This window comes from Camelina sativa, chromosome 6, assembly GCF_000633955.1.
Source record: "Camelina sativa cultivar DH55 chromosome 6, Cs, whole genome shotgun sequence".
In the NCBI taxonomy this organism is placed as follows: Eukaryota; Viridiplantae; Streptophyta; class Magnoliopsida; order Brassicales; family Brassicaceae; genus Camelina; species Camelina sativa.
In genome coordinates this window covers 3,345,137-3,367,923 of record NC_025690.1, presented here as the reverse complement: position 1 = coordinate 3,367,923, position 22,787 = coordinate 3,345,137, and the positions used below count along the sequence as shown (strand labels likewise).

Below are 22,787 nucleotides of genomic sequence, written 5' to 3'. Positions count from 1 at the left end.
CTTGACCCTGAAGAAGTTGCTGCATCATTTGCTTCATTTCTTGATATGGTGCTGGAGTAGGCTGAACTGGTTGTGGGCGGAATCCTGGCGGTGGTCCTGAGGGAGCTTGGTAACCCTGCTGGAACTGTTGTTTTGGAGCGAATCCCGGATTGTAAGGCACAAAAAGTTTTTGTTGACCTTGCTGTTGTTGTTGAGGCGGGTACACCTGATCTTGTGGATTAGCAACATTGGTACTTCAGTAAGACAAATTGGGGTTCGTCTTAGGGGTTGTAACCTTTGTTGTATCCACCCTGATTCTGAACATAACTGATCTCCTCAGACTGCTCACCCTCCCCATCTTGAACTTGGAAAGGGTCATCCTCAGATACGTAGTGGATGCTCCTTTGCTGACTTAGCAAGAGACGGTCTAGCTTCTCATTGACGTTCTTGAGGTCTTTCTTGTACTTCTCCTCAGAACTGGCGTCACGCCGAACTGTGCACTCAGCAGCTTCACCAAGACTATCAAGGGCTTCATGTGCAAGTTTAGCTGCTCGACTTCCACAACCGCTATCCCTAGGTCTATCCCCGAGGACACTAGACCAATGTCAGGACGCCCTTCCGCGACCCTAGCGCGAACACCTTCTCGGAATCCTTCTCAAGCACGTCAATCTTCGTATGTACCTCGGGAGCGTCAGCCCTCACCCGTTCCTTCACGCCACTCGTCACACGAGTCTAGGGAGAGACAGAGACGCGGTTCGCGAGGTTCCAGAGCCTCTTCTAGTCGGCGATCAGCGCGTCGTTCCGCAGCTCAAGCTGAGTAAGAGGTTGAGCAGCGAAATGAAGGTCAAAGTGATTATCAGGGTATGCAGGAGGTTGAGCAGCAGGTCGAACATCAAGACGATCATCAGCCTACCGAGGTGGTAGTATCGGACCATGGTGAGTCTAGAGTCGACGACATGCAATGCGATGACCAACCGAACACAATTCAGAACACGCAAGCAGTTGAGGTAACTCCCGCAGATCCAGATCAAGGCGAGGGCGAGGGACAAAGCCAGTACAACGCTCTTCCTTGGGCGAGCACCGACTCCTTCTTCTACTACTGAGGTACTCCTACCTTCCTTTGTATATACCATTTCATTCCTGCATTTTTTCTGTTGTGATTTAAGTTTGGGGGAGGGTTTGAGATGATATATCTGATGTTGTGTTCTGCGATTCTAATTTCATATTTTTGTATCATATCATGTTTGAGTCTGCATTCATTTATTTGCATAGAAAAACCAAAAAAATTGAAAAAAAAATTCGAAAATTTTGACAAAAAAACAAAGTGTGTTCATGTAGCTTGCCCTTGCATATTAGGATTGAGTCTAGTGTCATTCATATAGGGTCTTTTCATTTAGCATAGGGGTTGATGACGATTGTAACCTTGGTAGCATGATGAATTCAAAAGGATAGGATCAAGGCCCTTGTTATTAGTTCTTTGATGCATGTTGATTGAACTTGAAATTGTAAGATTGAAGCATGTTTTGAATTAAAATCATTCCCTATATACCTGAACCTAATCCTGGCTTGCAATTATCCTGTTATGCATTGAAATTGAACTCATGGATACCACATACATACTTGGATTATCTTTCTCCTTTTTACCACCCTTGTTAATCCAAATAGCTGATTCCCATCTTTGGAACAGTTCCCGCACCATTAACCAACCCTTCTTTCAAGCCAATTGTATTCTTGAGTGCCTTTTTTTCCGAGTTGAGCTAAGTGTTAGGTTCTAACCGATAAGAGGAGGATCCTGTGTAGTTCTAGTTCGCGTTATCCGGACTAGTAAGACTAGGTGAGAACTCGATTTTGGGCATTGGGTATGGATTTGTGCAGAAAAGCGAAGAGTAAAAAGAAAGTTAAGGGTAGAAAGTCTTTAGGAGGGGGATGTGTTTTCAAGGTTTACAAGTCTAGTAAAGGATTTGGGTTGAGCAAAACAATGAGTTATTGGTTCTGGGCATAAAACGAAAAGATTAGACAAAGGAAAGAAAGTAAAAATGCTTATGATGTCTAGAGTCCTTAGAAGAAAAGAAAAAGAACCATAGTGATAATAAAGATTTCCCAATCTGCTAGAATGATAATAAGTGAACTTCCCCTAAGACCAAGTATAAAGAGTGAAAGAATGGGTTTGAGATGATGTTTCTGATGAAGGGTAGAGATAGGACCAACTTCGGTTTGGAATGTTCTTTGGGTAGACAGGACGCTGCTCTTGTATGTATCAGTTGGTTTCAACCTTTAGCCTTCTCTTAAGCTCAACTCCTTTTCGTGAGAGAACCTTGTTATGTATTGATAAAACCACTTGAGAAGGAGATCATCTATATCTCTGACCTTTTACCCTAGCCAAATGAGTTCAATGACATTGTTTAGCTTGATTCACGGTTCTTTGTTAATGAATGTTAAAGGGAGTGGTTGATAGGATTGCATGTGTAGATCAAAGAAATAAAGTTCCTTCACCATGCATCATAGAACTAAAAACAAGGACATTGACTCTAACTATTTTATTTAGCATGTTTTAGGTTCTGAGACCCCATCTTCACACCTCTTCTCTATACTTCGTTCTTGATCGTTTGCTTGAGGGCAAGCAAAGAATAAGTGTGGGGAGTTGATATGTCTATATTTTGCGTCTCCTTAGCATGTATTTGACATGCATTTAGCTAGAATAACTAGTCATTTTACGTCATTTTAGAACCTCTTTTATACACTTTGCATGTTTAGGAAGTTTTTGCATCATCCTTGCATACAATGTGCATTTTGGAGTATTTCAGGTGTCTAGGAGATGTTAGAAACGCAGACGATCGAGCCAAGCAATCGAGCCACTCTCAGCTGCACCAATCGAGCCACTCTCAACCTCCACAATCGAGCCACTCTCAACCGCCACCAATCGAGGCATTCTCACCCAAGCAATCGAGCCATTGTCGCCCACTCCGATTCGATGCACATGTCAGGAAGACGTTCTGTTTTACACGCTTCAGGAGATTCCCAAACCGGCGTTTCACCTTGTCGTTTTAAGTTTTAGGGATTTACATGTTTTTTCTATAAATAAGTTTTGCTAAGTCTTGGCAGAGACATCTCATCTTTTATCTCATTTTCATTTTTGTTCTTAAGGTTAACCTAGCCACCTAAAAACGTTCTCAGACTTGTAATCCGACATCTCCGAGTTTATTCAGTATTTTCATTTGATTCATTCTACAAAGTTTTTCTTCTCATTTTTATCTATCTTATTATGCTTGGTTCAATGTTTTCTGTGTTTGTATCTTGGATAATGATTTTCGGATCTGAGTAGTGTAGTAGTCCTTGAGGATGGGATAGATTAGGTGGAGGATCTTAGGATGCAGAGTGTTTAAGCTTTGATTTGATGATTCCCTTCTGGACTAGTGTTAGAAATGCTAGTTTCTCTCTGATCAATTGGAATTAGGTTCTAGCCTAAGAGATTAGTTGTCTAGGATATTTGTTGACATGAACAAACTTGTTTGTCATGCCTGCTCAACCATGTTTCTCTAGCGAGAGCTGGGTATGGAAGTGGTTGAGTCTGAGTAGCTTTTACCAAGAGATTGAATTAGCTAAGTTGTGATGTTCGTTGTCTAGGGACAGATTGCTTGTGGCATGTTAAACACTTTGTAGATTAGGAGACTTCACCGACCTCAATTACTCCCATCCTTAGGACCTCTTTCTTTCTGAATTTTATTACATTCCTGAGACTGTTTCATTTCTTGCCTTTTAGTTCATGCTTAAACTCGTTTTTGTTTTTATTCATTTTCGCTTCTTGTCATACATTTTTGTTTCTAGTTCTGTGACTCATTTCCGTTTTGCACTCTGATCACTCTAGGATTGTTAGACATAAAAACACTCTTTTTGAATTGGCTTAACTTGTGATTTCTTGATTGCATCTTAAGTGGTAGCAACATCCCATTTGGATTGACACCTTAAGTACTACAATTGCATAAGGTTAATTGAACCTACTAGGAGACACACAAAAATCTTAGTATCACGACACAAATTTAGTTGTCTGTGATTTAGCTCCCTTGTTCTCATTATAGCCTAATCCTCTATGAGTATACTCAGTTCTCCCATAGCTCAAAATCTTGTCAAGTTGCTTTGTGCCTGCGAACATGTGAATCTTCCTATACTGTTGATCTAATTTAGATTGTAGTTCTGCGGTTATTTTTTCATTAAGCAGCTCTTCTTCAAACTTGTCTGCTTTTGCTGATAGAACCAACTTCTCTTTCATCAAATAAAGCGAATCCTTAGCAATCCGTTTTTCATTCATCAATTCATCTTGCAAGGACATAACAAGTGCTTCTAGATGAAATTTTTCTTTCACCAACCCTTGATTTTTCTTTCCAAGAGTAATAAGTGTGTTTCGCACTTCTTTGTAACTCTGAACAATGTCAAGAACTTCTTCTCCTTCTGAGTCTGAATCAGTTACCTCTTCCCCATTCTCAAATTCAGTGATTCCTACCATAGCCACTAAATTAATGAGCTCTTCTTCACTGCTGCTGTCATTATCTGATTCATCCTCAATGCTAATCATAGATTTTTCTTTCTTAGCATTAGGGTTACTCACACACTCTTCATGTGTATGTCCCGTACCTTTGCAAATTGTGCACTTGGCATCTCGCAACTTGATTGTCGGACACTCTCGAATAAAATGACCATATCCCTTACATTCATGACACTGCATATCAGCCTTTTTGTCCTCACTTGTCTTTTTGAATGAGTTACCTTTCCTTTGACCTTGACCTCGTTCTATTCTTCTTAAAGCTCGATCAAACCTTCTTACCAACAGGCTCACAACATCTTCTTCTCCTTGGTCAGTTACGTCTTTGCTAACTGCTAGAGCTATTCCTCTTGGTTTCTTAATTCCATTAAGTTCCATCTCGTGTGCCTGTAGCATTCCGACCACTTCACCATAACTGAGATTGTCTAAGTCTTGAAAGACAGTTAAGGCTGTCTTGTATCCCATGAATCTTGATGGAAGACATCTTAAAAACTTTTTGACTAACTTCTGATCCTTATAAGTTTTCCCAAGAGTTAAGGCTTCTTGTGCCAGAGCACTCAACTTTGAACTAAAGTCTGAAATTGATTCATGCTCCTCCATCCTTAGATTCTCAAATCTAGAGGCCAACATATCTTTTCTCAAACTCTGTACTTTTGTTGTTCCTTCATAATGAATTTGAAGGATATCCCATGCCTCTTTAGCAGTTTCACATCCTTGAATCAATTCCAACTGTTTTCTTCCAACACTACAATGAATGGCGCTTAATGCTCTTGAGTTGAACTTTGATCTCTTTTGTTCTTCATCGGTCCAGTCTGATTCAGGTTTGGGAATTTTCTTGCATGATTCATCTTTGATTGTCGATTCCTCCCACTTTTCCAGAACAGTCTTCCAAGCAAGACGATCAATACCTCCGATGATAGATTTGATCCTCGACTTCCAGAACCCATAGTTTCCGTCATCCAAGACAACCTTGTTGTTGTTGATCAGATCTCTGTAGCTCTCCATCTTGTCCACAGAATCTCACCTGTAATAATCTGAACAAGCCCCGCTCTGATACCAATTGAAAGTGCGAGAACTGAAGATCTGAACAATTTGAATAACGATTTCTTTAAACACTTTTTGATTGATAGAAAATCTGTTTACAAGTTTGTTCTAAACAATTTTCTAATCTCTCAAAACTTTCTTAAAGAACTCTCTTGCTCTCCCTAAGTTCTTAGCTCTTTTTCTTTTATACTAAAACTTAGTAGCTAGATAAACTTTCTTTTGTTTCTGCTCAAGCTCAACCTAGCTATAGCACTCCTATTTATAGATCTAGGTATTAGCTATTTAATTAGCAAACTACCTAATCTAATCCTAATAGGAATTGGACAATTTCCTTTTTCTTTATGGTTTAGGAAATTTCCCACTTTCTTCATGTTTACATTCCAATTGTAAACATGAAGCTCTTCGACCTTCTAGAAGCTTCTCTTGCCTTCTCATCCTGTATGAGTCTTGATAATCGCCGCCATAGATCACTCGATACTCTGTTCTTGTATTAGTGTCGTGTCCTTCTAAAGTAGTTCAAACACTTGTTCAAATACTGCATCTTCAAGAAATAGAAGTGATAGAAACAAAATCGTAGCCATATCTAATTTTATGGCTGATGAACAGCTATACAGTTAAGGTGATTTCTATCTTCTCTTATTATGGTAGCAATGAGCTTACGGATTAGGGGCTTGACGCTACTAGTATTATTGATTATTGAATATTCTTCGTCTACGGGAAAAAATGGTTTAGCTTAACTTTGGTCACGAAAATTTGAAGAAGCGTATGTCCTTTTAAAAATTACAACTTATCGACTAGAATTAAATGCTCTACGAAAATAACATGTATATCAAAGATCAAATAGATATGTAGTGGACCAAATACGTATATAGTTTGTACATACATATATGTCGTGGATCAAGATTTTTTAACCATATAATTTACAAGTAATTACCGTTCCGATGCCGACTAAGCGTGAGAAAAGTCATGTCTCTCGTTCATCTTCGCCGTTGTCATCTTTTTTTTTTTGTTGAAGAACAAACGGAAGCCGTTGTCGGGATCCAACACCAACTGGCAACAATGTTACACCGTGTTCTCCTTCATTCAAACTAAGCCAAATTCCTATTTTTAATCTTCAACTATTTCGATTGAGCATCTGGGATGTAGATATGGGATATTGTTAGGAAAAATAGTAAAATTAAATATTGAGTTGGGGCAGATATATAAAAAGGAGAAAGTAAACAAAATGAAGTAAAAAGCAAAAACACTATCTGAAATTTGGTGAATAATTGTCCACATGTACGGACCACATGAGATGAGGGTATAATCATCCGTTTACATGAAAAATGGTAATTCTTATATGTCAAGAAAAAAAAAGAAGATGTAAAAAAATATGGTAATTCTTGAAAGTAGTAAGTTTACTTTAAGGATGAAACACTATGGCATTCTTCCTAATTTTATTGCTTGTTTGGTCCATCAAATTGTCATTGTGTGCCCCGACTATAATCCATACGATAGTGGTCCATCAATTGACCATCTTATCTCCTCTACGTTATTGACAGCCATCGTTGTCTTAGTTAAGGCTTAGCTGGTGATCCGGGTTGATAGTAATACAAAAATTTATCAAGCCACTTCATTTACAACCAATAATGTCTTCTTCATGAAAAACTGGATTAAAAAAAAAAAAGACATGACTTTAAGTGAAAAATACCAGAAGAAGAGTTCAAATAACTAGATGTGATTTTCAAAATATAAAATTTAGAAAATTATAGATAAATCTATATTAACATTTTCACAGCAGTTTTAGTAAAGTGGATTTGAAGTTGAGAACTATTTACATTTTATGCCATTATAATTAATAGATTTAAAAAAAATAAAGCACAAAATCGAAAAAAACAGTTGCAAAATCAATATTAACATTTCCGTATAACCCGAAAAATCAAATTAAGATTCTCCAGTCATTAATTTCCATAATTTTAGCATATTAACATTAGTCTATTCATATATACCCGAAATTATAGAAACTATTACAATTTTTCTTAATATCCTACGACTCCCTGCCTAATTTTCTGCAAAATTTTGAAAAACAGATTCATCAATCAATCATCAATATTTTGCATCATCACATTTTAATATATATACATGATAAATACGGAATGTAAAAATCTCAGTTCTAACGAAAAAATCAAAACTTCCCAAAAAGCTTGGACAAGGAATATTCTAAATATTAGTTTTATTTTTTTGTTTCCTTTTTAAACTCGGATCAGGAATATTTTAAATATTAATTTTTATATTTTTTAGTTTGACCTAACAACATACGTACTCTAAACCTCTCCTCCTCTATATATACAGATCAAGTCCGAACAAACTCTAACCTTCATCATCATAAACTAATCTATTGGTTTTTCTGTCATTTCAATGATTCTGCAAAAACATAAGGGTTTTGGCCCCGCATCAGTGCTGTATTTCATAGTTCATTAAGTTTTCTATTCTATGAAAATATTCAGGTTCATTGGCCTGATATAGATTTGAGTCGTGATCAAAACTGTTGTGAAAGGTAGGGTTCTCATTAGGTTTTGTTTCTTTTGGTTTAGTTTATTCTATACATTTTAAATTTATATTATGATTATGTTGAAATCATAATAATTCCTTTTATTATAATTTTTTATTTTTGATTGCCAAAAATTCTAGGAATCAGAACTTTCAAAAACAAGTTTTAATTCAGTTAATCCTATGATATTGAATGAAATAAATAGAAATCAAAGGATAAAAATATTATTATTTTGTCTATATTAATCAAATAAATTTAAAAAATTAGTTTATTAAATTGTTTAGTATTTTTGATGAAACTGACTATTTCTAATTTAATATTTTTTAGTAGCTAAGAAAATGACTATTTTTAATAATATTTTTTAGTCAAAGAAAGAGCATAGGTTCAAAAAAATCCTTTTAACATATCTTTCTAATCAAATTTTGAAAAAATTATGAAATTTTATTTTAACTAATAACAATAATAGAAGTGCATATGTTTAAAAGTGTATATACTTCAATATTACTGAACAAATCTTTCTAATAAAATCTTTACACAACTATCTGACAAAGATAATTCATTTTTGATTATTGATGATGACAAAAACTATCTATTAACGACAAACTTTAAATTAACGCTATTGTAATGCTTCATTTTTGATTATTTGTTTTTCTAAATAATATTTTTAGATCTCAAAATAGTACACTTAATAATATCATTCCACATTTATAGGAAAATTGGTGATTACGGGTTATAATCAATGATAAAAATGAGAATATATATATATATATATAAACAAATAAATACAACTTAATTTTAAAATATTTAATTTAAAGAATAAGTCTGCAGTGCACCGCTGGTTAAAATTGAGTATATTACAAAACATAAGATCAAATACATAGTAGTTGATGCATTTTTTAGAAAAAATATTATTAGTAAATTATAGTTATTTTTAAATATATATATATAATGTATAAATAATTAAATATACTATGATATTTGATGAAAATGATTTATTTTATTATTATTTTCTAAAATTCTATAAAATGTTAAAGTTGTAGTGAGCTAAAAAACAATCATTATATCCTACTTATTAATACAAATATTAAGGCTTTTGATTCAGTACAATGGTATTTTATCCTCAACATTTTTACTGCGTTGAACTTTCCCCCCTCAGTTCACTCACTGGATTCATCTCTGCATCTCTACTGCATCATTATTTGTACAAGTGAATGGGCAATTGACGGGTTTCTTCAGAAGTAAGTGAGGGCTGCGTCAGAGTTGTTCTCTCTTACCCTATCTTTTTGTCATGCAGCCAGAGTTGTTCTCTCTTACCCTATCTTTTTGTCATGTGCATGAACGTTTTGTCAAAGATGCTGGATAGGACTGCAGTGAACAGAGAGTTTGGTTTTAATCCGAAATGTAAAAATCTCCAGCTCACTCATCTATGTTTTGCTGATGACATCATGGTGTTTTTGGATGACAAAGTTAGTTCTCTGGATCAGATCTTGGGAATCTTTAATGAGTTTGCTGCAATCTCAGGGTTGCAGATAAGTTTGGAGAAATCCACTTTTTTTTTGCGGGTGTTGCAGGCTCAGTTCGTGAAGAGATCCTAAAGAGGTTTCTAATGGAGAATATATATTATTTACATATCTTATAGATTTATCGTATCTTTTCTTAACTTGGTCTCCAAGACAATACCTCTTTGTAGAGTTGTATATATACTCGATTTCTGGGTACGAAAGAATACACAGAAAATTCATTATTCAACCTCTTCTTTATTTATCATGGTATCAGAGCAAGCATAAAATCTTTTGATTTGATCCTGGTTTTGTGACATAATTTACGATCTCTTTATTGAACCTGTTTTATTTTTTCTGTGACGATGACCGAAGACAACAAAATGATGGTGTCTACGAAACCGACAACGATGGAGATTCAACGACGAACGATTTCTCCATACGACTTGACCTCGAACGACAATCCCGGAAGCATCATATCACGTCCTCTCTTGAGAGGAGATAACTACGAAGAGTGGGCCATCAACTTGGAGACGGCTCTTTACTCACGAAAGAAATTTGGATTTCTCGATGGCTCCATCAAAGCCCCAACCAAAGGATCACCAGATTATGATGATTGGAAGCCAATCAATGCATTGATTGTCTCTTGGATTAAGATGACAATCGAACCGAAGCTGCTGTCCAATATCTCACACAAGCCACTAGCACGAGATTTGTGGAAACACATAAGAAAGAGATTTCGTGTTACCAACGGACCTCGAGTACAACAATTGCGCAAAGAACTTGCAAATTGTCAACAAGCTGGGATGAGTATTGAGGCATACTATGGAAAGCTTACGAAGATTTGGGATTGTCTTGGATGTTATCGACCTCCGCTGAGCTGTACATGTGGACTTTGCACATGTAATTTCGGTGCCGAAGAAGAGAAGACAAGAGAGGAAGATAAGGTTCATGACTTTGTGATGGGACTTGACGAAGAAGTTTATGGAATGGTGAAATCTAACCTTCTTTCTCAAGAACCGTTGCCTACGCTTGAGTATGTTTACTTGAAGGTGACACAAGATGAGGATGCTCGGTTGAAGAAAAAGAATCCAGAAGAAAAATCGGAGAACATGGCATTTGTGGCACAAACACAAAAGCCAAAGTATCGAGGAGATGATAGAGACGTTGGAATTGTCTGTTCAAACTGTGGACGAACAGGACATCGATCTGAGACTTGTTTTCACATCTTGGGATTTCCGGAGTGGTGGGGTGATAGACCACAAAACCGTGTGGGTCGTGGAAGAGGAGTCGTACCATCAACTGGGATTTCACAAGGAAGAGGTGGAGTTGCTCGTGCAAACGTGGCAAGAGTAGTTGGACAGACCAACATTGGAGTGGCAAATGTGGCGGTCACGGATGCAGACAGAACAGCTGTGTGCGGACTCACAGACAAACAGTGGCTCAATGTTAAGCGTGTGATGAACGCTGCGGCCATCGGAGCGGACGAACAATCATCGGGTAAGTTGCTTTCTCCTTCTTGGATAATAGATAGCGGAGTGACTCATCACTTGACTTGTAAGAAAGAGATTCTTACGAATTTAAGAACATCGACACCAACACAAATAATTTTGGCTGATGGACGGACAATGGTAGGAAACACAGTTGGAACAGTTGTATTAAACTCTCATCTACGATTGATTGATGTGTTCTACATAGAAAATCTAGGGTTTGATTTGATATCGGTTTCACAGTTGATGGAGGAAAATAATTGTGTTATACAAATGTCTGTTCCATTTTGCGTTGTTCAGGACCGCACTACGAGGATGCTGATTGGGATAGGTAGACCAGTTGGAGGTTTGATGTACTTTCAGAATATGGAGATAGTCGCAACGGCAAAGGGTCACACAAGTCAGTCTGTGGAGTTGTGGCATAGGCGTTTGGGACATCCATCTTTGAAAGTAGTGCAAAAGTTGTCTGGTTTTGGTTTTATTAGCAATAGTAGTGATTTATCGAATAAGGTGTGTGAAACTTGTATCCACGCAAAACAAACCTGTTGTCCTTTTCCGTTAAGCAATAATAAGACTTCAGAGATTTTTGAAATGATTCATTGTGACGTTTGGGGTCCGTATAGAACTACGTCATTCTCAGGAGCAAGATACTTCCTCACCATAGTTGATGATTTTGTCGTGGTACTTGGTTTTATCTTATGAATACAAAGAGGTATTGTCTTGGAGACCAAGTTATGAAAAGATACGATAAATCTATAAGATATGTAAATAATATATATTCTCCATTATGAATGCAAAGAGTGAAACTCCGACACAATTGAAATACTTTCTTGCTTTGGTTAAACGACAGTTTGGGAAGGAAGTTCGAACGATCCGTAGCGACAATGGCAGTGAATTCATGTCATTAACGACATATTTTTTAGAGGAAGGGATCCAGCATGAGACATCGTGTGTTGGAACACCACAACGAAACGGTCGGGTGGAGCGAAAGCACCGGCACTTACTTAACGTGGCTCGAGCGGTAATGTTTGAGGGACACTTACCGGTTGAATTTTGGGGAGAGTGTGCACTTGCAGCTGCATATCTGATTAATCGAACACCATCGATGGTGTTGAATGGCAAGACACCCTATGAAGTGTTGTATGGAAACAACCTTCTTACGATCATCTTCGTGTGATAGGATGTGTTTGTTATATACATAATCAAGATAATAAGGGTGACAAGTTTGTAAGTCGCAGCAGGAAATGTGTGTTTGTAGGCTATCCTCATGGAAAGAAAGGGTCGCGTGTGTTTGACTTGGAAAAAGAAGTTTTTTTTGTTTCACGATATGTGGTGTTTCGTGAAGACACCATTCATTTCCTGTCTACACAAAGGAGTATAACTGAAGATCCTTTTGCTGATATTGCACATGCGGCTCTCACAACTGATGATGATCAAGGAGGTCTGGTGGGAACTGATCCGATGGTAGTAACTAGTGAAAATACGAATGTAGTTCTTGATAGAATTGAAGTGTCTCTGCCAGTGAATATAGAATCGATGAAAACGATATTGATCACGTTTCTACTGATAATACTGAAGAAGATGATGATGTTGAGCAGCACGCCAGCGACACTCCTGCACAGGAACACGTCACGGCTCCTTAGCGTGTTGGTGAACGGGAACGCAAAAAGCCTGGGTATCTTAAAGATTATGATACCAGTTTCGTTTGTGTAGACTCCGACAAGCCATATCCTATTGCAGCTGTGGTTTCGTGTAGTCGGTTCTCTGAAAATCATAAAGTGTTTCTGGCCGCGATCACTAGTGCGCATGAACCACGAAGTTTTGCAGAAGCAATGAAAGATGATCGATGGAAAAATGCAGTGGGTAGTGAAATAGGTTCACTTGAGTTAAATAAGACATGGACACTTGAAGATCTTCCAAAGAACAAAAAGGCAATTGGTTGTCAATGGGTGTTTCATATAAAGCATCATTCCGATGGGACAATCGAACGGTACAAAGTGAGACTGGTGGTGTTAGGAAATCGACAAGTTGCTGGAGTAGACTATGGTGAAACTTTCGCTCCAGTTGTTAAAATGACTACGGTTAGATCCTTTCTCTCTGTGGTTGCAGCTCGAAACTGGGAAGTCCATCAGATGGATGTACATAACGCATTTCTTCACGGAGATCTCGAAGAAGAAGTGTATATGACGTTGCCACCTGGATTTCCTTCACGCAACGATGGTAAGGTATGTAGACTGCGGAAGTCGCTGTACGGGCTAAAGCAAGCTCCACGTTGTTGGTTTGCCAAGCTTGCGTCTTCACTCGAACAATATGGTTTTGAACAGTCATTTGCGGATTATTCTCTTTTTATCTACAAGAAGAATGGAGTAGAAATCAGGGTACTTGTTTATGTGGATGACTTGGTCATCACGGGAAACACAGTTCAAGCGATAGAAGACTTTAAAAAATATCTCAGCACATGTTTTTACATGAAGGATTTAGGTGTGTTAAAATATTTTTTGGGTATCGAAGTTGCAAGGAGTCCAAAAGGGATTTACTTGAGTCAAAGGAAATATGTACTTGATATCTTGGCTGAGACCGGATTGTTGGATTTGAAATCGATATTCTTTCCTCTTGAACAACATCATCGACTTGGTTTGGCAGTTGGTCCGTTTCTCTCAAACCCGGAACAGTATCGACGTCTAGTTGGTAAATTGATTTATCTTGGTGTTACTAGACCCGACCTAGCATACTCGGTGAATATCTTATCACAATTTATGAGTGCTACGCGAAAAAAAAATTGGGAAGCTGCTATTCGAGTTCTTCATTATTTGAAAAGCAGCCCATGCCAAGGAATATTGCTTCGTGCGGACAGTGATCTTCAAATTTATGGGTGGTGTGATTCCGACTATGCAGGTTGCCCAATGACATGACGATCTTCGACTGGTTGGTTTATTCAGCTCGGACAGTCACCAATCCCTTGGAAAACAAAGAAACAAGATGTGGTGAGTCAATCTTCTGCTGAAGCAGAGTACAGAGCAATGGCTATGACGACCAAGGAGTTGAAATGGCTGAAAACCTCCTTTTAGATTTGGGTGTAGTTTTGATGCAACCGATGCGGCTTTACTGTGATAATAAAGCTGCTTTACATATTAGTGCGAATCCGGTTTTTCATGAAAGAACCAATCATATCGAAAAAGACTGCCACTTTATCCGAGATGAAATCAAGTCGGGCAACATTGCCACAGCTTATGTCTCACAACAATACAACTTGCGGACATTTTTACAAAAGCTTCGGGACAAGCTGGGCATTTTGGATCTTCATGCTCCAGCTTGAGAAGGGGGGGGGGGTAATGGAGAATATATATTATGTACATATCTTATAGATTTATCGTATCTTTTCTTAACTTGGTCTCCAAGACAATACCTCTTTGTAGAGTTGTATATATACTCGACTTCTGGGTACGAAGGAATACACAGAAAATTCATTATTCAATCTCTTCTTTATTTATCAGTTTCCTTTTGAAGCGGGAACTTTACCCCGTCTGATATTTGGGGTTACCTCTCTTAACCAAGCAAATGTCTTTGGATGATTGCCTCCCTCTGCTTGAAAAGATACGTTCCTGTATAAGAGCTTGGAAGAATCGGTTTCTCTCATATGCAGGCCGACTGCAACTGCTCAGCTCTATCATATCTAGCTTGACAAATTTTTGGATTTCGGCTTTCCGTTTACCTAGTGGGTGTATTGTAGAGATTGAACGTATTTTCTCTGCTTTCCTCTGGTCTAGGCCTGATTTGAATACCAACAAGGCAAAAGTTGCTTAGCGTGATGTGTGTAGACCTAAAGCTGAAGGCGGTTTGGGCCTAAAATCCATTTTGGAAGCTAATAAAGTCAGTTGTTTCAAGCTTATTTGGCGTGTCGTCTCTGCTAGTTCCCTTTGGGTGGATTGGATAAAACGTGAGCTTTCACGGGACGAGTCTTTTTGGTCTGTTAAGGGGCATACAACCTCAGGTTCATGGATGTGGAGAAAAAATCCTTAAATATCGGCTGCCAGCAAGAGACTTCTTGCGCAAGGAAGTGTGGAGCGGTAAAAACACTTCTTTCTGGTTTGATAATTGGTGTCCTCTAGGTCCTTTCAATGTTGCTTTAGGGGATTTTGGGTTTATAGCCCTCGGAATACGCCGTTCTGCTACGGTAGCTGAGGCTCTTTGTCATAGGCGGCGCCGACATAGTTTGCTTATATTGAATCAGATTGGGGACAAACTAGATAGAGTTTGGTCTAGGCAGCATGGTGATGAGGCTGATGTTTCTATTTGGCGAGGATTGAGAGATAAGTTTCGTCCTCAGTTCATTACCAAAGAGACATGATCTCAAATTCGTTGTCCAGGGCCTCCACAACAATGGTCTAAAGCGGTTTGGTTCTCCAACTCAACCCCAAAGTATGCTTTCCTCACTTGGCTGGCTGCTCTTAATCGATTAACCACGGGTGATCGTATGTCTGGCTGGACTGGGGTGGTCTCTACATGGTGTGTTCTTTGCTCTGATCCGTGGGAGACACAAGATAATTTGTTCTTCTCTTGCTCGTACTCCTCCAATGTATGGGTGAATCTAGCAGGTCCACTATTGTAGATGCACTTTACGCTGTATTTTGGTGATATCGTATCCCTCCTGTCTGATACTGCTCTCTCTCCAGTCACTCGTTTCATACTCAGGTATGTTTTTCTGGCCAACGTTCACTTTCTCTGGGGTGAACGCAATGGTCGTCGTCATGGGGAGGCTCCTAAGCCTCATGGTCACCTTGTCAAGCTGCTTGACCGAGTCATCGGTAATCGATTGTCAACTCTCACGGTAGGGGAGTCACCACCAGAGGATGTTTTTGGCGTTTGGTTAGCTACACGCTACTAATCACTTGGTTACCTCTGTTTTTGATTTCAAACTCTTTTCAGATTTAAAGTTGCAAATATTGTAAAGGCATAATGTTTTTTTTTGGCTTGAATAAATTTTAACATTCATTCAAAAAAAAATAACAAAGGAGGGTTTTTTTTGTTTATGTGGCAATCTCACAGTTTTTCACACCTTTTTCTGTTTTTTCTTTTTCCTTTTGCTTATGTATACTATCATATTTGCCAAAAACATCTTTCATTATATCTTCATTATCTTTCGACAACTAACCAATCACACCTCATTTGATTTGAATATAAAACATCCTCTGTATATTAAAATAGAGTAATTTGGAAATATTTTTTGTTGTCAAATAAATAAAACTAATTATGAAATTAAATAGTATAAGATTTACATGTGTCATGAATAGTTCTTACCTAATTGTTATAAAAGAATGGGAGAAATTATATTAAATATGCAACACGTGAACTATAGACCTTGACCATTTCAAAACAACATATTATTCACTGATCATCGTTACAACACTTAGATCAATTTTAACTATCGTATACACTTGATCAATTTTAACACTCAATATTGACCCGTCATTGGATCAAACACATGCAGATCAATGCTAACGATGAGTAACAAGATAATCCAAGAAAGAATCAACATAACGATCTTGTGTTTCCATATCTCCAAACACTCCCTTCATGTCCTTCACACTCTCTCTATAAACCTTTCCTTCTTCTCCCTCCATTACCAATCTCAGCGCTTGAGCAACATCTTCTTTAGTAAAGGAACCTGTTGTTTCTTCCCGAAGGATCATATGTCCAATTTTCTTTTCCTCGGCTACTCTCGCATTGAATCCTTGGCCGTATACAAAACCTATCATCACCATAGGTTTAGCAAACCGTACAGCTTCGATTAATGTATTCCAACCGGAATGGGACAATACCAACCCGATAGAATCGTGGTTCAATGTTCTCAGTTGTTCAACCCAACCTCTCCACACCATCCCTCTATCAGCCGTACGCTCTTCAAACCCTTCAGGAAGCTCAAGCGGTTCGGAATCCCACGGACCGCGCCGAGTCCTTAACGCCCAAAAAAAAGGTAAACCGGAAAGCTCTAAACCAAGAGCTATCGAATTAAACTCGGATTGACTCGGTTTAGCTTCTGTACCGAAACTTACGTAAACCACGGAGTTAGTTTTTCGTGAGTCTAACCACTTTTTAGTAGACAACCATGCGTCGGTATCTTTAAACGTTTCATCCAGTTTTGGAGGTAAAACTCCAACAGGGATAACTGGTTTACGATGAAGATCTTGTAAAAGTTCCAACCATTCTGTTTCGTACTCGTTGCAGCTCCGTATGACAATAATATCACACCCGTCGAGTACGCCGGCGATACGGTCAAGGTCGGGGATATTCCCTTCGGTGGATTCCACCACTGCTCCATTGAAAATGGCCTTGCTTTCGAATAACTGGAAAAACACCGGAGTTTCGAATGGAACCCATTTAGGCTTCGTCACAAAATCCTCAGGGGATTTACGGTACTCCTCGAACCCTGGTGGTTTAAGAATTCCGAAAATCCCGCAGTTAAAAGCGCCGAAATATGCGTTTTTAATTCCAAGGCGGCGAGCTATTGGAGGAAGCCAATAAGGTGCAAAATCTTGGAGAAGCCAATCAGGTTTCAAAGATTCAAGAAACTCCGTTAACGGAACTCGTAATCCGTCGAAAGCGATTTTCAAATAAGGAACGAGATCGAAAGGTACGTCTGTAGTGGCTTCGGCGTCCACTGGGAGTTTTTTGTGGCCGGCAAATGGGAGCTTGACGAAATTAATGGCCGAGGAGAGATTCTCGGGCAACCGTGGGAGGAGACGGTCGATGTTACCAGGAGTGGAAATGAAAGATACGTTGTGACCCTTTTGAACCATGAGTATAGAGAGCTCCAAATGTGGAACCAAATGGCCAAAGGCTAACCATGGAAACATTGCTACGTGGAGCTTGGTTCCATCTCCATTCTTTTCTTTAATATTTGCCATTTTTATGGTATATGGACTATAGTCTATAGATGATCAACTCTAGTGTTCTTATATAGAGGAAATGAAAAGAATGGAGATGGAACAAGGGAAAGAAGGTACGTAAGACATGTTGTTTGTTCAGTCCCGTCTCAAATAAATGTTAAACCCTAGATGAAGTGAATTTTTTGGACTCTTTTCACAAGAAATAATATATATTTTTTTGGTCCCCTTTTTTCAAGAATTTTTCCCAAATTTTGGAATGGTCCCAGGACTTTTGCCCCTCTCGTTGCCCCTTGAGCTGGGACTGTGTATGTTAGCTTGTGTGGTTAATAACCCTACCTTCTTGTACGTGTTATTTATTTATTTGATTGTGATAGCACATGTTGTCTGTTTGTGGGGTTGTAATGGAAATAATTAATATTAGATTGGTCCACCGTCGGCCTTTATCTTTTGCAGGTAACGATCTAATCCATCGACATAAAAATTAACCTACTCAATCAATAGCAAGAAAATTCAGCAATATTGACGAAATTGTTCTTGGAAAAAAGCACCATCAAGAAAAAAAAACAACTGAAAAAGAAAAAAGAAAGAAGAATTTTCAGTAGCGTGTTGTCGTCACGACCTGAAAAAAAAAAGAGATTCTCAAAAATAGCACAAAATTAAGTTTTTATTCCAAACTTAACACAACATCTCTAAAATTTAAAAAATAATACCAATTAATCTTTTAAAATTAAATCCTAAATTCAAAATACTAAATCATACCCCTCAAAACTATACCCTAAATGTGAAATTGATAGTGCTATTTTTGAAAATTTATGGAATGTGTGCTATAGTTGTTTCCATAAAACTTATTTTAGTACTATTTTATGGTATTTCTCAGAAAAAAACAGGGTCGTTGTTCTTGAAGAGAGCCCAATAGAGAGACGACACTGTTTAAAGTTTATAGAGTAACTAATAACCCCGTCGAGTAGCGAAAATATTGGCAAGAACATATCCATTAAATTCTATGAATCTCAAAACGGGACTAAGAGAAACAAAAGAGTGGGTAAATACTTTGAAGAATGAAGGATGGCTCCATCTTTTCCTATGATGAAATGTAATTTTGATGCAGGTTTTGATAGTATCACCGGAGAACACAGGAGACCACTGGAGAAATCTTGTCGTCTGGGGAGCAAAGAAATTAAATCACGCAGAAAATCCGTTGGAAGCAGAGACTAAGGCTTTAATATTGACGCTTGATCAAACATGGATCCAAGGTTATGATTCAGTCATCTTTGAGGGAGATAGTGAACTAATTTGCAAATTAGTCGAGGGTACTTTACAAAATGCATATTTATCCAATTTGTTACATGTTCCTCTTTGTAATGACAATATTTAAAGCAATATAAGTTTTTTTGAAAAAGGAAAAAAATCTATGAATCTCTTATTAATATACTATTATTATTTTTAACATATTTTAGTATTAAATTTTTGTTTGAAAATAGTTAAAAAGACTAAATCTCTTATCAGTATTAACAGTTTAGTGCAATTTAATAAAATAACTATATATATAATTTTAATAATATCAAACCACATATATATAAAAATAAATTTTCAAATCTCAAATTTTAACCTAATCAATTTCAAATTATTATATTAACTTAAATAATATTAATTTAGTATGATTATATTTTAACAAATATTTCTATAATTTTTAAATTTATGTATAATGAAATTTGTTAGATATATATAATTTTATTTTATGATCTCTAGAAAAATAATGACAATATATAAACTGTATAATGACAATATATAAACTGTATAATTACGAGAGAGAAAAGGCGATTGCGATGATGGCTGGTTTTGGTCTAAGGATTTGAAATGGAGGTTCTCGCTGCTGTGGGGGGGATGGAGAGATGATCTCTTAATCTCTCGTTCAATGGGATTGGTTCAGGGATGTAGCGGAACTTCATCTTTGATTTTTTTTGGATTCCGACAATTATTGTTAGGATTGGGTTTTCAAAAAGGAAAATTGGTTTCTGTGGTGATTGAGTCAGGTGTTTAACATCTTTTATTGGCTACTAAACCATATTCTCCTTCTTTTGCTTGGAGAAGTATCTTGTCGACTAAAGGACTTGTGGAATAAGGGGCATGGTGGGCGGTAGGTTCTGGATGTAATATTTCGGTATGGCGAGATCTCTGGATACCGGATCATCAGCTTAGACCAGCTAATGGTAGGGGGAATCTTCTACATCCTAATCTAATGGTCAACCATTTAATTAATCCAATTACGCAGGATTGACATATGCCTATTCTTGAGGAGTTTATGCACCCGGTGAATATACCGCTTATTCGGACTCTGGCGGTAAGTAAATCTTTTAAACCGGATAGCTTGATTTGGCATTATACTAAATCCGGGAAGTATTCAGTCAGTTCAGGTTATCGGTTAGCACGAGAATTCTTCAAGGAAGTGGAATACGAACCATCGTGCACGGTCCTCCGAGCACAAGCCTGGAAACTTGAAGTTCCTCCAAAGGTTCAACATTTTTTCTGGCAGGTTGCGTCTGGTACTCTTCCTGTGATGGAACGGATCGCACATCGGAGTGTCCGATGCGATATTACGTGTAAACGGTGTGGCCTTGCGGCGGAGACTATTAACCATGCTCTCTTTGAGTGCATCCGTTCACGTAAGGTATGGGATTTGTCTCCGGTTCGTATACTTCCGGATGGCTTCCACTATGGATCCGTATATTCGAACTTAGATTTTATCTACTGGCGGGCATCATCCCACTCAGGGTTTTCGGATATTTGTTATAGACTATCATGGATTTTGTGGTCAATTTGGAAGAACATGAATAAAAAAGTTTTTCAGGGAATATTAGAGACCAATGATAAATTATTGTGGGAGGAAGCCAAGTCCTTCTCTGCGAATCACCTGCATCATCTGGATTCTCAACCAATCTTGGAGAAGTGGAAATGAAAGATACGGTGTGACCTTTTTGAACCATGAGCATAGAGAGCTCCAAGTGTGGAACCAAATGGCCAAAGGCTAACCATGGAAACATTGCTACGTGTAGCTTGGTTCCATCTCCATTCTTTTCTTTAATATTTGCCATTGTTATGGTATATGGACTATAGTCTATAGATGATCAACTCTAGTGTTCTTATATAAAGGAAATGAAAAGAATGAAGATGGAACAAGGGAAAGAGGTAAGACATGTTGTCTGTTAGTTAATATGTGTGGCTAATAACCCTACCCTTTAAACTTCTCTTACGGGCAAGGGAAGGGTTATTCATTTATTGATTGTGATAACACATGTTGTTTGTTAGTTAATAGTATGTGTGGTTGTAATGAAAATATTTAATATTAGATTGGTCCATCGTCGTTCTTGAAGAAAGCCCAAAAGAGACGACACTCTTTAAAAAAAATATTAAAAAATTTGTTGTTTAGGTGTTATTGTTAGTTGGACAATTTTAAGTTAGGTGTCATTGTTAGTTGGATAATTTTGTCCCTCTCCACTTTCTCTCTTTATTTTCTCTATTATTTTCTTTTTTTTGTTATTAACACTTTAAATGGTTATTTTAAAACAAATTATCTATTTATTTATATACAATATGTTATCGACCCTCCCTTCCTCGTGGTTCTAAATCTGCTCACAAGTTTATCTCAGACTCTCACACCGTCAAAGACATCCAGGTCCCGGCCTGGAAGAAAAAGAACATGAAGAAGAAACCTTAATGTTCGGGTTCTTCTGGAATGTTCGTGGGTTCAATACAGTTTCAAAACACTCGATCATTCGCAGTTGGGTACAGAGTCAGTCTATGCAGTTTGGGTGCTTATTGGAGACGCGAGTCAAGGAGAATAGTGCCCACACGATTGTAAATAAAGTTTTTCCACATTGGTCCTTTATGTCGAATTACGAACACCACCGGTTGGGACGTATATGGGTTCTATAGAGTCCTACTATGCGCTTGACTCCGGTGTTTAAGAGCAGTCAGATGGTTACATTTTGGGTACTGCTTGCGGGTGAGACAGATGAATTCCTCTGTTCTTTCATTTATGCTTATAACATGGCAGAGGGTAGGAAGGAGCTTTGGGGGGGATATGAAAGCTCATAAAGATTCCCCATTGTTTCGTAATAAGCCATGGCTTATTAGTGGTGACTTTAACGAAACGCTTGACGGGGAGGAGCATTCGCGGTATGATGATACTCCAATGTTACGTTATGGAATGCGGGATTTTCAGGACGTGGTGCAGTATTGTTCTTTAATCAATCTCAAGCACCATGGCTCACAGTTCACATGGTGTAATAAGAGAGATGGTGATCTAATTTGTAAAAAGCTGGATAGGGGGTTAGTAAATCAAGCCTGGATGCAGCAATATCCACACTCTTATTGTGTGTTTGATTCAGGGGGTTGCTATGATCATTCTCGAGGTCGAATTTGTCTCGACACTGAGCCTTTAAAGAAATGGAGACCTTTTAAGTTTTCCAATGTACTTGCCTCATTACCGCAGTTTCAAACTCAATTGCAGGATTTTTGGCAAACTTCATCACTGTTGTTTGTCTCCACTTCTGCGTTGTTTTGCCTCTCCAAAAAGCTAAAGGGTCTCAAGCAAGTGTTGCGTCGTCTAGGGAGAGAATCTCTAGCCGATATCACTTGTCGAACACGGAATGCTCATGAGGAGCTTTGTCATCGACAGGAAGAAACCATAGCCAATCCCTCTCCTGAGTGTATGGAGGCGGAAAAACTGGCTTTACGCGATGGGATTTTTTGTCTACGTTGGAGGAGGGTTATTTGAAACAAAAATCGAAGCTTCACTGGCTGAATGTGGGAGATCAAAAC

General features: G+C 38.0%; 3 protein-coding genes across 3 annotated transcripts; 1 reads left to right on the top strand and 2 right to left on the bottom strand.

Annotated features, from left to right (window-relative positions):
• LOC104793918 lies at positions 4,004-5,521 on the bottom strand. Its single transcript, XM_010520339.1, has one exon. The coding sequence runs from the start codon at positions 5,519-5,521 to the stop codon at positions 4,004-4,006; it is 1,518 nt and encodes a 505-aa protein (XP_010518641.1).
• Positions 10,000-15,964, top strand: LOC104793917. The gene is made up of 7 exons (XM_010520338.1): positions 10,000-11,589; positions 11,930-12,197; positions 12,338-12,520; positions 12,793-13,767; positions 15,189-15,350; positions 15,447-15,585; positions 15,772-15,964. Exons 1-7 carry the CDS (start codon positions 10,000-10,002, stop codon positions 15,962-15,964), a joined length of 3,510 nt encoding a protein of 1,169 aa, XP_010518640.1.
• Positions 16,431-18,168, bottom strand: LOC104793916 (UDP-glycosyltransferase 91A1-like). Its single transcript, XM_010520337.2, has one exon. It carries the CDS (start codon positions 17,982-17,984, stop codon positions 16,575-16,577), a length of 1,410 nt encoding a protein of 469 aa, XP_010518639.1. The 5' UTR covers positions 17,985-18,168; the 3' UTR covers positions 16,431-16,574.

Excerpts from the sequence above, each read along its gene's own strand:
- LOC104793917 (XM_010520338.1), top strand. The coding sequence starts at position 10,000 with ATGGAGATTCAACGACGAACGATTTCTCCATACGACTTGACCTCGAAC. Across the intron at positions 12,521-12,792 it reads AACTGATGATGATCAAGGAG|ACTCCGACAAGCCATATCCT; the intron begins GTCTGGTGGGAA and ends TCGTTTGTGTAG. Across the intron at positions 13,768-15,188 it reads ACAGTATCGACGTCTAGTTG|GTCCTTTCAATGTTGCTTTA; the intron begins GTAAATTGATTT and ends GGTGTCCTCTAG.
- LOC104793916 (XM_010520337.2), bottom strand. The coding sequence starts at position 17,984 with ATGGCAAATATTAAAGAAAAGAATGGAGATGGAACCAAGCTCCACGTA.
- LOC104793918 (XM_010520339.1), bottom strand. The coding sequence starts at position 5,521 with ATGGAGAGCTACAGAGATCTGATCAACAACAACAAGGTTGTCTTGGAT.